This window comes from Scomber japonicus, chromosome 5 (assembly GCF_027409825.1).
Source record: "Scomber japonicus isolate fScoJap1 chromosome 5, fScoJap1.pri, whole genome shotgun sequence".
Lineage (NCBI taxonomy): Eukaryota > Metazoa > Chordata > Actinopteri > Scombriformes > Scombridae > Scomber > Scomber japonicus.
In genome coordinates, this window is record NC_070582.1 from 28923708 (window position 1) to 28941063 (window position 17356).

At 38.1% G+C, this 17356-nt stretch overlaps 1 protein-coding gene across 1 annotated transcript in view; it reads right to left on the bottom strand.

The window, feature by feature from the left end:
• The window catches only part of nrn1la (neuritin 1-like a), a 54679-nt gene that overhangs the window by 14578 nt on the left and 22745 nt on the right, over positions 1 to 17356 (bottom strand). Inside the window, exons 2-3 of the mRNA XM_053319979.1 lie at positions 10807 to 10868; positions 8975 to 9125 (exon numbers count right to left, since the gene is read on the bottom strand). Of these exons, the coding sequence (XP_053175954.1) occupies positions 8975 to 9125; positions 10807 to 10868 (213 nt within the window). The remainder of the gene's footprint in view (positions 1 to 8974; positions 9126 to 10806; positions 10869 to 17356) is intronic.

The following is a 17356-nucleotide window of genomic DNA, read 5'->3' on the forward strand; positions in this document are numbered from 1 at the left end:
TTGATGTACTAAAAGTAAAGAAACCAAAAACAAAACACCTGTCACAGCCTCTCAGCTCCATTGAGTTTTATGAATTGAAAAGAACCAAAGAAATAAAGAGAATTCAGCTATTCCTGGGGAGGAGGATGACAAAGCTTTTATATTAAAACCAACACACTTCAGCTGCAGTGGCCTTCATCGGGGTTACCAGATTGACGTGCTTTAAGAAGGCTTCCTTCACCTTGTTGAAGAGAAGAATAATTTCTACCTTCCGCTCGCACAAGGCTTGATCTATATTTTGCAGCTGCAGTATCTCAGCAACAAAGGTTACAAAGTAAAATGACAATTTTTATATGTTATACAAGATTTCACATGTATTTTGTGAGCAACAGAGGTTATTATAGCTCTACATTTGCACTGTTATTTTTGACTTTTTTTTGTAAAAATATGAAAAAAGTAAAACAACAGGATAAAAGAGAGCGATGCAGAATTTAGAAATAATATGGCGTCTTTGTTTGGCAGCAGTTTAAATCCTAACTGCTGCATCCTAAATGAGCCGTAGAGCTGAAAGTGACTTTAAACTGAGGTAGGAACAGGAACAGAGAGTGCCGCAACGAGATGCAATGAAAGCACGGATGGCCTTATCTAAACCTGTGGAGGATAAAAAATATGAAGGCAAATAAAGAGACTGTTATGAAAGAAAACTCAACCTTGTGAGTTTTCTGATAACACCCGTTTTAAAGATTGGAAGACTCTGCCTCTGTTTATATGACTGTAACCAAGGAAACAAATGCCATATTTTTGCTTCTGTTTATCTTTCATAAATTCTTCAGTGAAAAGATCTGAACGAGGAGCTATCTCTGTGTTATGCTGAGATTACATTTAACTATTTATTGATTGGGACCTTGTCGTAAATAAAGTTTTTTTTAAAACGTTTCATTTTTGGATCGCTTTTAGGTTTTGTGATCAAATGTATTTTTTTGTCCTTCAAAAGCTTTGTACATCCATAGTACAAAAATATCAGCAGGGCAGGCAATAGTCCATGAATCCAAGGCCAGTAATGTATCTGTGTGATTAATAGGTGATCCTCTATCAGCCCTGTATCTCTAATAATGGTACAGGCTCAATAAAAGCTACCCAATCATTACAGAGGTAGTAAACACTTGATGAAATGATCTGTGGAAGCAAAAACTGGTCATAAAGATTTTAATTCTATAAGCAACTGAATACATAATTGTGAAGTTTTCTTACTACTGTATAAATATTGTTGAAATGTAATTGCATTTAGAACCAAAGCTGTCTGAATTTTTGTGGTCTGAATTCCCCTTTCTGAAATTTAAAGTGGTCAAATTGCGTTATTTAAAAAAGTCTTAAAAAATTCCCAAATGTATTGTTTGGGGTTTACTAATTAAAGCACAAAGTATTAAATATTATTAAATTGCTCAAAGCTCAACTCTAATCTAAAAATTAAAGTCAAGTGAAACAAACAGGTTGCTCATATTGGATTGGCGGAATTAGACACTAAAATTCTAAGTATGAAGCCTAGATCTGTGCTACCAAGATCTAGATGGATAAACGTGACTAAACCCCATTCATTTAACCACACACACACACACACACACACACACACACACACACACAAACACACACTGGGAAAAGAGAAGATCTTTGTTAAGATCTTTAGTTAAATTTGGATTCACACTTCCAGGAATGAAGTTATCAATAAAGTTTTGGGGGATCTCACCTAACAATTACCTATGACACTAAATTTGACCCAAAGTCTCCACTCATTTTAGAGGAAAATCAATACAATGGTCAAAAAACAAATTTTCACGTTACTTTCTCTCTGCTCTCTAGCATGTCTGTCTGTGTGGACAGTCAGCCCCTCTCCTGTCAGCTATGCTCATTACAAATTTACTTTAAGCTGTCAACAGCGTTCATGTACTGACAGAAATGTTTACTATTGTGTACAATGCTGAAAACGTTTCCTGCATAACAGATAGGTAACGCTACCAGAAGCAAGTAATACTACTTCCAACAGATCTCAACTCTTTACAGTCATATCGGGGCCCATACCAACCAAATAGCTGAATCGGGTATCAGTGACAATGGGGCTGATCTTGGCTGGTTTATTATCTAGAAAGGACACACCAGCAGGGTGGTGCTGTTAAATGATTTTCTCCTGCCAGGGCTAGGTTGCTGCAGTTGTTTGAGCACTGTTTGCACAAGGCTTAAGTGTATACTAACTTATAAGTTAGTATGCACATTGCTGTGTCTCAAAATGCTGTACACTTATATTTTGTGCATTCTGTTAAGTATGAAAAAATACCCGGATGGTGCACTCAGAAAGCTCATAAAGTTGAGTGTACTATGCACACTTCTTGCCCTCAACAGTTGCCATCTTGGCTACATAGAGGAAAGCGAGGGAACACTTTTCAAACTGGAAATGGACGTTGCCCTTACAGTAAACTGTAATACAGTAAATCACTGCATTACACAAATGTAAGTTATACATTTGTTGTTGTTTTTTGCTGTAATCACCACTATACTGTTGTCAGATATGAGCCATCAGTAGGTTTATTGGGTTGATTTAGTCTGTAATGATTTGATGACGTGAAATGATAATGCAAATGCTAACACTAGTTTGCTAATTTCAAAGCAAGTGGCTAATAAAAGTCGAGTTTACGTTTTTATTCAGCAAGGACTGGCAGTTAGCATTAGTTCTGCTCCTTAGGCTCACTTTGGGAGCTTTCCCCTCTTGGCATTACTGTCAGTTGCCTTGGAGTGTAGGAATTCTGTGAACACCAACTCTCGGTATAGGTTCACTTGACTCAATCCAAGAAATTCCATATTTATGAGTTACATTTTGCTTTACAATATTAGGAAAGCAAAGCAAGGAAAGAAAAGTCAAGTCTAACGTTAGCTTACACATAAAAGAATAATCACGGTCTCCTCCACATAGTGAGGCACACTGCTTATTAATTAAACACTGGTATTGGATTGGTGCTTGGTATTGACCGATACCCAAAGCCCAGGAGTCAGTTTCAGGGCTGAAGAAGTTGGATCCATGCATCCCTACTTTCTTCCCGAGTCAGCAACATTTCAGAGAAAAATTCATTCTCCTTACAAACTTTAAAAAAAGTGTATCACTGATTATGTATAGAACTGGTTACTGTTCATACCAAACCAGCTTTGAATTGCTATAGCTATGTACATTACAAATCATTTTTGAATCCTAACGTGGGCTATAGCTATACAAAGGCATCAAAGCATCTCAGGGGGAGAGATACACATCACAATGAGGGTTAGTTACCAATCATTAAAATGGTTTTAGCCCTAGAAGCCCTCCTAAGCTAACTTCCCATAGCATGTAATCATAAGGGCTCCTTACAGATTGATAAAAGAGACAAAAGCAAGCAAAGCTGACAGTTCACAACCCCGCAACCCTAATGTTCTCTTAATTCATGGATTATAAAGGATTATTGCTCATTATATGAAGCTTTGATAATGTGATATTTAATCATAGTTGTAATATAACCTGTAAACCCTATATAACTTTGCAGTGTTTTAAAGTGGTACCTATTTTTCATGTGAACCTCCTCTGTTCTTTTTTAAAGGTCCAGCCAAAAGGTTACTGTTTAATTCTATTGTACCGAATTCCTCCGTAACTTTAGCCCCAAATATTTCCTTTTCACCTTACCTACTCTGGATTCACAGTGAATGATTGCAGCTGCATAATGTCTACTGTGAATATGAGGAATAAAAGCAGCGCTGCACTCCTGGGATAGCTCTGACAACGGTGCAGCCTTGGCCTAGATGCAAATCATAGCCTCCTATTCAGTTTACACTGTGGCGTTCGTGTGTATGTGTGCGTGCGCGTTTGAGTGTGCACGTGCTTGCGGATCTTCAGAGGGGGGGCGCCACGCTACTTCCTCATTAGGTGGCTCTGATAGAAGCGCTAAAACCATGTTCTTGAGTGTAGAGAGGGAAGTAGAAATGAACAGAGTGGGAGAAAGAAGACGAGAGAGAGAGAGAGAGAGAGAGAGAGGGAGGAGAGAAGTAGAGATGGAGAGAGAGAATGAAAAATAAAAGAAAGAAGTGAGGCGAGGACACAGAGTGTAGATTTGGGGAATGTGTGTGTGTGTGTGTGTGTGTGTGTGTGTGTGTGTGTGTGAGCTCTTATGTCCCTGCATTAGGCAACACTCACACTAAGGTGGCTGGGTTGCAGGATTAGTAGTTTAATTGGTACCTCAAGGAATAAAAGAGGCTTAACAACAGTGGAGTGGTACCACGGGTGGGCTGCAGGGCCATGGTGACACACACACACACACACACACACACAGTAGTTGTTATTTTACTTGTGAGGAAATTCACTTGAACCATTCCCTTACCAGCATTTAAATAAAAAGTCGCTGTCTTTTAAAATCACAAATTTAACCAAACGGTTATTATAATTTAAAGAAAAAAAACAAACTTTGATTTAGATACAACACACACCAATACTCACTGCCGAAGGGATAAAAATGATGCATAGAAGACAGGAACAGTGAAGGTACGACAGGGAAAAAGCATTAAAGAAAGGAAGGCAAGTGGAAAAAACAGAGTGAGCATAAGACGCGAGATAGTATGAAATGCTAATATGCTGATTAGCAGGTAAAATGTTACCATCCTCCATTTTACTTAAGCGTGTCAGCATGCCAACAGTTGCTAATTAGTACAAACTATAATTATGTCAACATCGTAACGCGAGCAGATAAGTCTGTACTAAATATATTTCTAGTCTATCTCTAGTAAATGTTGACCTGCTGGTGGCACTACATGGAAAAATCAGGGGATTCCCAAACTCATTAATATGCATCTTCTGGATATCTGTAACAAAGTTCATAGCGATAGTTGTTGAGATATTTTAATCTAGACCAAGAGATAGGGGTGCAGGGAGAGCACCAACTGACAGTGCCATCCCTGCAGCCATGCTTCTAGCTAGCTAAAAGCGTAGGTGTTGGTGACTGATTTAGTAAGTGGACGCTCACACTCACAGGAGGATACTCTGAATAACTCCATTAGGTTTTCCTTGAGGACTTTAATGTCATGCTTTGTAGATCTCGATAAAAATGTGTCTTGAACAAAAGGTAAATCCTACAGGGAGTCACACATAGCAAGCTCAGTGACAACACAGCTTGTAAGGTGTGTAAGCTATATTATATAGAGCATGTATGGTGTCGCTCCCTGTTCAAGTGCCCTTTAGTTTATTCATAATGCACTGAGAGAAGAGTACTAGTTACTTTTGCTGTTTTTGCATTGAGAATATGTTTGGCCCTGCGGCATAGCAACTTCATTTGAGTGTAACTTCTACTTTGACCTCTTTGGTTGACTTCTGCTGTTCTTAGTATCTGTAGTCCACAGAGAGGAGTTTGTGTACTTCAGATGAATTCAATATGATTCCAGTTGTGTATAAATTTTACTTGACAGAAACACAGCTCTCAGATCAGCAATCCTATTCTAAGACCCTTCACACATTAATGGATCCTTTCCCTGGTCGAGAGGGTACAACTCCACAAGAAGATAGATGACAGAGGTATGTATAAATAGAGCGGTGAGCGGAGATGACAGAGAGAGTGGGAGGAATGACGGATGGATACAGGATATAGAGAAATGAAGTGGTGAGATGTTCTGCATCTTTAATCAGCGTCATCAGGCCTCTAACCGAAACAAAGAAAGACCAAAAGGAGAGCTGCAGAGTGAAGATAGGTTGGGAGTAGAGCTGAGGCAGCATTATAGGAGTAAGTGTGCATAGTTTAAAAAGTCAAACTGAAATTAAAATTCCCCATTGTAGTACACTTACTTAAGTTATGTAAATAAAACAAAACATAGTATTGAAATATTTCTACTCCACTCCACTTATTTGATAGCTTTAGTTACTTTTCAGATGAAGATTTGACACAATGAATAATATAACAAGCTTTTAAAATAAACTTCTCTCATGGTTTCATTTCAATAAATGTTCAAATGATCCAATATTTCAGAAAAAAGATTAGAAAAAGAAGTCCAAAAACTGAAAACATTTGAGTATCAGAACTCTTTTTCTTCTTTCCTCTACCATTAATCATCTCACCACCCCTCCAATTTATCTGCTGACCCTTTGGAGGGGCCCGACCCCTAGGTTGAGAACCAGACTAGACTAAACTAGCTAAGTGTATATAAAGTAGTGTAAACTAGCTAAGTGTATATAAAGTAGTATAAACTAGCTAACTGTATATAAAGTAGTATAAACTAGCTAACTGTATATAAAGTAGTATAAACTAGCCAACTGTATATAAAGTAGTGTAAACCAGCTAACTGTATATAAAGTAGTATAAACTAGCTAACTGTATATAAAGTAATATAAACTAGCTAACTGTATATAAAGTAGTATAAACTAGCTAACTGTATATAAAGTAATATAAACTAGCTAACTGTATATAAAGTAGTATAAACTAGCTAACTGTATATAAAGTAATATAAACTAGCTAACTGTATATAAAGTAGTATAAACTAGCTAACTGTATATAAAGTAGTGTAAACTAGCTAACTGTATATAAAGTAGTATAAACGAGCTAACTGTATATAAAGTAGTATAAACTAGCTCCACCTCCAGCAGCTACAACAGTAACATGCTGATCTAACACTGATGCTTCACTATTAATAATCTAATGATTAAGTAGGATTTTTCATGCAGGTTAATTGTTGTATGGGTACTTTTATTTAGGTACAGAATCTGAGTACTTCTTCCACCACCACTGGTTTGTCCAGTCAGCCTGATACTGTGCTAGTCAGGTTCTTATTATGTTAATTTAACTTTAGGTTCATCCAGTTGTCCCCATTAAATGAGTAAAAGTCATTAAATATGAAACACAAAAAAAGACGTTAAACATTAAATGGGGTAAAACTGACCCCAAAGATAATAGGAGGGTTAAATAGAGGATCTGTAGAGCTCTTCATCACACTTTGCTAAGAAATGAGTATTCCAGTGTTTTGACTTGTGTGGTCTGTATCAAAATAACTTTAATGCATTATTTGTGCGGGCAGGCTAAAAGTTTGTGATGTTGCTTCAGTTCCAATGGACATACAAGCTGTGAATTAACTGGGGACTAATGTTGTTAGCTCTTGCTTAGTTATATCTATTACATTACTCTGTAACCTTGTACATTACACCATGTTTTGATATAAATCACAGAACAACCTACACAGGGTCTGAAATTAATTCGTCAAAATGTAATACTTCAAATAGGTGGGTTGTTGCTTTGTGTGGGAGGGACTACAGACCTTATCTTGTCCTATTCTTACCTCAGATTGCATTTTGTCACTCTCCTCCAATTTAAGATATTATAAATTATAAACTATATAATATAATTCAGATAATACCTAAAGTTTGTTTGGCATATTTGATACTAAACGATGAATCAGTTATGAAAATAGTTGCAGATTTGATCGACTAATTTATCTATTGACTAATCATTGCAGCTCTACAACGAGGTCATAATTAATGGAAATGATCATATGTTGCAGCCTTACTTAACTCCTACTATGGAAAGGTGAACCTACTCGCTGCAGTCCAGCTACCATGTTGTTTGGCAGATTTGTTTAAAAAACAACAACAAAAAACCCAAAACGATGAATCAATAATCAAAAAAGTACACAACAAAGTCATAATTAATGGACATAGTCATAAATTGAAACTATTAGTTCAGAGAATACCTTAAGTTGGAGGAGAGTGACTGCAACTTCGATAGGATCCTTGTGCTTTCTTTTTAAGGCTGCTGTATGAGAAAGTAACTCTGAGTAGCAACTTACAGTGGACATTTTGTAACATCAACTGGTAAAAGGTGCAGCACTGTACGTTTTACAAATTGTTAAGTGTGAACCACGGATATATTCTGAGCCGGTTAGCCTTAAACTTGTTTGGACGGTTGCTTCACCTTAGTAACCTTAAACTTTAAAAAAGGGTAAAATAATTCATGTATCTTTATTGGTAGGCTATAATATGTTCCAGTCAGTATCACGCCTACAAAGTTGACACTTAGATGTCTTTAGAGTTAAAATATCTTTAAATAAGTGAACTGTGATACCTTGGAATAAAACACGAATCATTGAGCAAGATAAACATCTTGGAAGTGATTTGTCCTTCAACTGTTGATGTGAATGACACACTCAATACTACACTCATACAATCCTAGTCAATAACATCTTGTCTTTTTTTTATTCACTGCTCTGTGCTGTGTGCTTCACAATAGGAATTCTCAATGGCAAATCAAAATTCTGTTTGCAACAGTGGGGGAATGAACTGCTATCAGACCGTGTTAGGAAGCCAGAAAGTCTTAAGAGATGGACGTTGTTGGTTTTAATGCTTTGACCATGTTGAACAGACACTGCAGTGAACACTTTCTCCAGTGCTGACTCTTCTCCACAGTTGCCAATAAACTTTTAGTGCAACTGTCTGATTTGTTTATGCTAAATTTACTGAGTTGACTATGTTAATATTGTCACGATTTATGAATGCTTCCACTCGGCTATTCCAGGAAATATTATTCTTACAACTGCATGTGAACAGATCATGAGTAAGTCCCAGTGAGGGATTAAGGAGCCAAGAATTCGATCTGTGGTATTGTACAGGTGTACAGCCTGGACGTGCCCTATTGATATCAGATAGTAGACTGACTTTGTGGAATTGTAAAATGCTTGTCTAAACTTTTCTCTTTCCAAAAGACTTGCATACTTACTTCCAGCTCAGAGAATGTGCTGCTTTCCCCAGAGAACTTCTGCCTTTGTTTTCTAAACCCTCTCTTCTACAGTAAATGAATACTCACTAATACAAACCTGACTGCTCTGTGAGGTTTAGAAATGCATATTTGAATACAGAAGCATGTTTGAAATTCAGCTGAGTTTCTGTTTGAGTTTCTTCTTGCATTTGATGGTATGTGTTAGCGCTTCATATTATCATATTGAAGCACACACTAACCTGCAGATGGAGTGTATCTCATGTGTGTCCTCATCCTTGCGGGCGTTGTCCGTCAAACTATCGCCCAGAGCCATCAGACACTGAGCGAAACCCTTATAGATGGAGTGACACCTTCTGGTTGAAGCTGCAGTGACAGGGCAAGGGCTCAGCACTGGAAAACACAAAGACACACAAAGTGTATAACCACAAGTGTAAAACCACACGTACACAGAGAAAAGATTAATGCACAGCTAAACTTGCTTTGTAATATGAAATGGAAAATATATCTGAACAGAAATAGCAGCTGGCAATAAATGTACTTCGGTTTCTCTTTGTTTAGTGTGGAGATTAAAAAAAGAGCATCTGTGCAGAGTGCCACTGCTGTCTCTGCAGTTGTTTGTTTCAGTGATGGACTCAGAGGTTGGGCATTATCCATCATATCCACAAAACTACAGACTGCTGCGAGTCCCTCTTCAATCCTTTTTCCTTTTCAGACTTTCAGTGTTTAAAGTCTGCTGCCAATCGACTGTTCATATTAAAGATGAGACGAGTCAAGAGTATGGGAGCCACATTTCCCCACAACCCCACTCCAAACACACCCAATCCAGGTTACAGATCTCAACCAGAAGGACACCATCAACAGCTGTAGATATCTTCCATCATACTGGATTTACATCACGTGATTGCAAAGTCTAATCAGCCTGCGGTTGGCCTGCCTCAGCAAAGGTTGTATTGTGAATAAAAGGCAGAAACACCCGATTACGCTGAGGTTCACACCTGATGATGTGTCCCACATAATGTGGTAGTTGGCTAATCAATAACAGGTTAGTGCTTAGAGCATGTTTTCAAGTACTTTCCTGGGCCAGCAGCAACAATATAAATGCATTAGCCTACAGTGTGTCGCTTAATGACATACGATTCAGATTCTTCCATCAATCACACACACACATTGATACATAGATAGACTTATAACAAATAATACTGTATGTAACTTACATCATACAGGATTTCCACCATATCACATCCTGGCATTAGGACACAGTAATATGAGTAGCCTAATGTTTACCATAAACAACCAGTCAACTGCTTCTCATTGTATTAACACAGTGGAGACAATAATATGTAGACTATCTTCAATTAGGATAGGCCATAATGTGTGAATAATGACATTTAATCAGTTTTTCTGCCAGAGATAAAAACTGTATGGACACAATCCCTCATGTTGTTATTTTATTTTATGAAAAAAAAAGCTTTTTCAATTAAAAAAAAATTCCCCTCAGTTATTTCGTCCTGTTGCTTGGTCTGGATGGTTGAAATAGTTAAAAAGTAATAGAAAAATCATGGGGCTGCTGAACTGGTAACCTGCCCACCACCAGCTTCATGATGATACTCAGCTGAACTAACAGTCGCTGCATTACTGTCTCCTGCTCTTCACTGTTAGTATCATCCTCTCCAGGCTTTGTTTTGTAGACTTTCTAAAAAAAGAGGAGAGAGATGGTATGTTTTTCCAAAGTTCAATGTCTCTTTTCATTTTTCTCTTTGCTGCTCCTCTGCGCTGTTTGTTTGTTATCCATGATGTTTGAAGCATCTTTTACACCCAGTTTTCCTTCCTGCTAAATTCCCATAGTCACCACATGACCTGACCTGACTCATCCTCACCATCATGATACAGCTACACAGTTTAGAAAAGCTCTTGTTAAGGTTCAAGCAGTGAGGAAATAAGTAAGCAGGAGAATGTAAAACTTGTTTTTTATTTACCTCCAGAAAATGGTAATACATTATAGACCAAGAATTCAATAACTAGGCCTGTAAAGTGGTCAATAGAATATAACTGTACTCAATACAAGGACAACTAAACAAGATGTTGACTGAAATAAATGACACAATGACACAGGAAACATGTAGTAAATAGTGGCTTGGCCAAACCAAATAACACACAAGGGGTAGACAATATGGATACCTACTAAAACTAAACACAAAGCAAAACTAACTAAATCCAAATCTCCCCATGACAAGGTATCACATAGTTTGGCCTGGTGAGCTAGGTCAAGCATTTAAAACCCCTCAACTTTCAGGCACACTGTTTGGCTGATTATGGTGGCAATATCATCAGAGAAGTAATAGAAGAGCTAAATTGAAAGTTAGGATACGAGAGAATTTAAAAAGAAAAAGAAACGCCAGACACATTGTCGTATCTGGTCAGAATGGTAGCCGTGACAAGAACAGATGGCATTTTCAACAATCCACATGAGGTTTGAAAGTTTGTTGAAGGAAAAGTTGGAGCTGTTAAATTGGTCTGAATAACTAGAAAAGAGGTGGTAATATTCAAGTTATGTATCCAAGCCCTAGGGATTAAAAGCCCTGGATATTAGAACATATAAAGATGATAGCTGTGTGAAATGTTTCTGACACTGTCAGTAGGTCTACGCTGAGGCGTGTATGAAGCAAGAAGAATGAAAAGATTCAAACAAGGAAAAAAATAGGACAGTAAGTCGATATGTTTGACCTTTTAAAGGAGAAGTACCAGAAACAGTGTGTCTGGATTATGTCTACTACAAAATGAGCCCGTATGAAAACGTTCCCCTCAGGTGTTTCTGCTGTCGGAAGTATGGACGTGTTTCTGGAGTATGTAGAGGAGTTAGAAGATGTGGCACAAGTGAGAAGAACAACTGCAAAATGGAGCATTGTAAAGAGCGGGTAAAGTGCCTGCACTGTGAAGGGTACCACCATGTGGGGTCAGGACAGTGTCCAAAAAGTATTTAAGAAGTGAAAGTGAGGAAGATCAGGGCAGAAAAGGTCTTGTGCCCAAGCTGTTAAGAGAGTGGAGAGACACAACAAGATGGTGGAAGTAGAAAAGGAACCGGAGCAGACAAAACTTGTTCATGGACAAAGAATGGTGTTGGTGTTTATTGCCCTGGTTATCAATTACTGTATGGTTAATACATGGTAAGTCAGAAAGGATTAAGATAAAGTCCAACGTGATCAGGAGACTCTTCAATGTTGTGGACATTTCTGGAGAGGAGCTGGATATAACACTGAGGACGGTATTTGCTCAAACTCAGGCAACACTGTAAATACTTCACACTGTGGAGCTGATAAAGTCCAGTAGTTGACAGTAATTTGCTGAAAGCTGTTTGCCAACCGCCAATGAACAACAAAAGAAGATCCACCAGGAGGGACGCCCCCCCCCCTTTGTAACCCTGCAGTGTCCTAATGTCTGCAACTGTTTGGGCATGGCTGACTGCAAATGAAATGAACCTGTGTAATGACGTGAGGTGAGAGGGTGTGAATTGGGTAAATATTACCATGTGTGGCTGTGGCCATCACACACTAAAACACTAGGGGAACTGCAGAGTCAGGTGTTTGCATCAAGTGACACCTTTCGCATTACAAGTAGCCATTTGACCCATTGTAAATATAAAAATATAAATGTTTAACAATGTAACTGCGGTGCCTCTAAGCTCTACATGCACTAAAGTGCAGAAACACAAATCTTTCAGACAAGAATCCAACCATAAGTAACAACAACACGACAAATCTGTCTGGTGTCAAGAAGCTCAAGTGTCTTGTCAGTTGTCAGTATGGATTGTCAGGACACTAGCTGTCTGAGAACAAGCATGACGAGAAGCTAACTCTCAGTTTTAAATAGGTACAAAGATTTGGGAGGGAAGTGACAATCTATGTTTTGGCAGAGGATCCTATTTTTATATTGGAGATACATTTTAATGACAGGTGCCAGGACTTAATGAACATTATGTACATCTACACTTTTCGGTGTATACACTTTAAGCCAGTAGAATTCATCATATTTTAAGTTTTAATTAAGACCGAGTACTTTATGCTTCATACAGTAACATCAAAAGGCCTTTTTCGTTATAATGATGGTGATGGTGACTGTCCACATATTCAGTTTTAAATATTCAGCAGGTCTTTTCAGTCATACTGTATTCAGACACTCTCTTTATATAAGATGGACGTTAATATTGGGTGTAAATCACATCAGTGATCAGAAAACATTTGAAACACTGATCAAATTCGGTTTAGTTACAGAGAGATGATTGATCATGTCAAACCCAACCAGGAGACCCATTCAGAAAATCACTTCTTATTTATACCTCCTGTCTCCCCTAAAGCTTCTACCGGGATTTCACAGTCAAGTCACCAAAGGGCATGCTTCATGCACGCACACAAACACACACATATCCCCAAGAACCCTGTCTCACAAGTTGTTTACTTTGTGCATAGCTATTTACAGCATCTCACTAAAACCCAAAGCTGTTTGTTGAGTCAGGCTTGAGGAGGAGAAAATTCTTCCAGCAAGATGAACGTTTGGTTAGTGTGTTTTGACCTAGTTATTAGCAATAATTCATTCATGTTGTGTGTTCTACCACCATTTACAGAGGCTACAGAAATGACAGCTAACTAAGCTTTCATGTACACACTGCAGATGACCAGCTCTCTTCTGGGAGGCAGGCACCACTGTTTAATTAGGATGATGATCCTTTCTCATCTTTTAAGCAGCAGGAAAATGGATGCGAATCAAAGTCGTTGAGAAGACTCTGAGCAATGGTAAAGTGTCATGAAAATAGAACCATTGTCTCTTAATCAAACCCAAACCATCTTCATCCTCCTCAACATGTCTCACCTGGTTCCAGACCCTTCAATCACCACGCGCCAGTTTCCTCAGTGATTCAATTAATTCTGGTGTAGGCGGGATTAAGAATTAGTGTGTCAACCTTCCTGTGCTAGAGCCAGAAAAACAGTGTCAGGAAAAGGCTGTAAAGATGGAATATGAAATCAACACAGCTGCACAGGTTGTTAGCCTACAGAAATAGCGACTCTTACATGTGCATATTCTGTTCCGTTAGTCCTCATGACAAGAGACGCTGCTTTCACATGGTCGAGAGACAAGTGATCAATAGGTGAATCATCAGCTGTCACTTTCCTCACAGCCGTGAGATGATGGACTCAAAAAGAAACACACAAACACACATTCAGTAAATTATTAATGCAAACCTTTCTGGACTACATGTTTCACGGATGATACATGGCTCCATCCTTACCCCATCCCCTTACTTGTGGGATGAGCAATGGAGATGGAGGAGATAAAAGAGGCACAGTAAAAAGTTTGGCAGCTTCTTTCTTTCGCCATCTGTTGCTTATTCCTGTCTTTCTTCTATTTGAATTCATCTCTTTACTCATTCATATGGAAGCTCCTGTCTCGTGACGAGCCGTGCACACCAATGACTACCTGCCTATTGAATTACACTGTTTGAATAGATATCACTGCATATACATGAGAGAGAAGGCTGATAACGAGGAGAACTCACTCAACCTGAAAAAAAGAGCTGATGAAAACTGTCCTAAATCTGAAAACAGAACCATTGTTAATAATAGCCACGCATATTTACTGTCCATCACAGCTCTGTTTATTAAAATCATTCAGTCTTTGCACTGCTTTCATTGTTGATAATATGAACTGGTCAGTTTATTAGTTATAAGAAAGATTGATAAAATTATCAAGACAAGAGACAATCAAAATTTAATTGGCTGTGGCCTCTGATTGACATATTGGTCAGTCCACATGGCTAAATGATGAATTACATATTAAATGACAAACATCTTCATCAGATCTTTTATTCAGCGTATTCATTTATTTATCACGCCAAGTTAATATTCATGAGCATATTTGATTTATTTACTTATAATGTTACCAAGCCTGTTGTTATAATGTATTATTTGTGGTTTGCTTGGAGGAGTGAAGGTGAACCATCATTAACACTGAGGTGTGGTGTCCATACTAAGGACAATATAGAGGTGAACTGGGTTTTAAAATTTTAAGTACCAAAAAAATACATATTGATGTCCTTTAGTAATGTGATGTTCTTGTGGTAAGTGTCATATGTAAGAAGAGAGGAAATGTAGCATAACCATCACTTATCCCTTGTCTTTTTGTTTTTGTTAAACTGCTATTAAATTGGATTAGTGTTCAACATGGAGTTCAGCATTCTGAACCTGACGGGTCCTGACAAGGAGTCGTACTGTATGTCCAGTTGGGTTTGAGTGTTGTTGTTTTTTTAACTAAAAAAACTATAGGCTGTGGTTGGGCTTAGGTTGGATAATATTTAAAGGTATGACTGCCTGTCATATATATGTTACTTCTTGTCATGTCGCAAATACATGTGCAATGCCTGAGATGGAGAAAGAGAGAAAGAGTGTAGTCATTACTCTGGAGAATAATCGGTCAGTAGTAGATGAAATCAACATCATTCAAAAGGGGAGCTTCTTAATATCCCCAATAATTCAGGAAGGCCATGGCATTGGGGAAACATTATAATGTTGTTGTGACAACAGATAAAAACCTCCAACCTACCTCGACCAGTCAATTTAGTAGTGACAAAGACACTTGACAATGTTTACAGTAATCACACTGGTGGAAGATCTGGTGTAAAATTTGTAGCTTAGTTTCCTAACTCGTTATAACACCTACAATCTACAATTAACTTTTTAAAATATGAAAGCCACTTAAAACATGACCATTGTGAAGTCTTGAGAACTTGTAGACTTCAAGTTTAGCCCAGAAAATTCCCCCCAAATTGTTTTTTTTCTGTAGTTTTCTCCTCCAGTACAAATCAATTATCAAACTTAATTACTGACATTCATAAATCTTAGTGATGTTTATTGAAGAAATATGATCAAATCCATTTCTTGCTATTTGCAATTTGTGCATTTATTATTATATCTCTGACATAGCAGAGAATATATTTGATTAGAAACTAGCTTCTGTACCTCAGCAGTCATTTTTATGTATTTACATGCTAGCAGGAAAGAGAGTCACATGTTTTCTGTCTTCCACTGTGGCTTCTGTTAGAGGCTGTGGTGTCAACTGCTTGACCTTAATGTGACTGAACAAAACTCAGTTATGTTCACAAACCCAGACACATTTTTGTAAACTGCACCTTACCAAACAGTTTACAAAATCTCAAGAATTAAAATTAGTTAAGAGGGTTTACTTCTTTGTTAAAAAATGAAACAAAATGTTCCCAAAACTGCAAACATTTTGGGTGCAGTGAAAGAGTAACACAGTCCCAAAAGAACCTCCTGACTGATAACAGAAGCTGAGACAACATTATAAAACAGTTAGCTGGTCCCAGAGGAGCCTCATCGTCACTTGTTGACAACAGGCTCTCCTGAACAGTGAGATCATTTTAGAAATGGTAGTGACTGATATTTCACTGAGCTAAGATGGCCCTCTTCAAGGCTGTGATGGGCACAGATGAATCATGTCATGATTAGTGTACAAGACAGCAAGGATGACTCTCCTGAAGAGTGTGACTGTCCCAGAAGAGGCTTGTCGTGATGAGTAAAAGTCAGAATGGAGCCCCGGCTGGAGCCTGGCAGGTGAACAGGAGATGCTAATTGGGTCAGACACTGCATTACCACAACTCTTCCTCCTCTCCCCGGAGACCCGCTGTTTAATATTTAATAAACCAGTCCTTCTCCCACCCCTCCTTTTCTCTTTGTGCTGTTTTTTTTCTAGGAAACCTATTGATTTCAGGCAGGGTTGTTCAAGGGGCCTGAAGATTATTGGCTTCACTGCTCTCCATCAAGTTTTAATGAAGACCTGAGGAGGAAAAACTGCTAGAGAGGGAGAGAGGAAGACGTGTAAGAGAAAAAGAGGTGGAGATGGAGATGATGAGGGATAGAGGAAGAGACGCATAATTGGGAATGATGAAAGAACACAAGAAAGAAGTGACCAAGAATTCTTGACTTAGAAATGATGAGTAGAGGCGTTGCTGAGATATTTGGGAGATTGGTCAGCCAGCCAACAACATTAGCTTAAGTTAAATGGCAATAACATAACAAAATAACTGCAAGAAAAAAAAATACTACTTATAATAGAGAAAAATAAAATAAATAAATGGAAAATAAAAGGAACATTTCAGGCAAAACAATAGTAGTACAGAAGCACAAAACTATCAAAAGTGATAGGACCAATGTAGTACATATTTCAGATGAAGTCTATTCTATTCTCTTGGGTAGTATTACTGTATGGGACACATGCCTGTGTCCTACTCAGCCAGTCAGAGCCCAGAAGCCCCACCCTGCCGTAATGTGATGGTGTATCAACAGGTCCAGAAGTGCGGGGATGGAATTGCGCAAGTGTGTGAGAAACAAAACATCATCGTCTGCATACAGAGACATTATATGGTTCATCTGATCTATTGTGATACCTGAAATATACAGCTATAGCAAGAGGCTACATGGCAAGGGTAAAAAGGAGAGGAGAAAGAGAGCTGCCCTGCCAAAAAATGTAGATACTATGTTGTTAATAAGTATCTCTGTAGTAGGATTTGTATAGTATCTGTATCCTCTCCACAAAAGCTATCACCAAATCCAAGA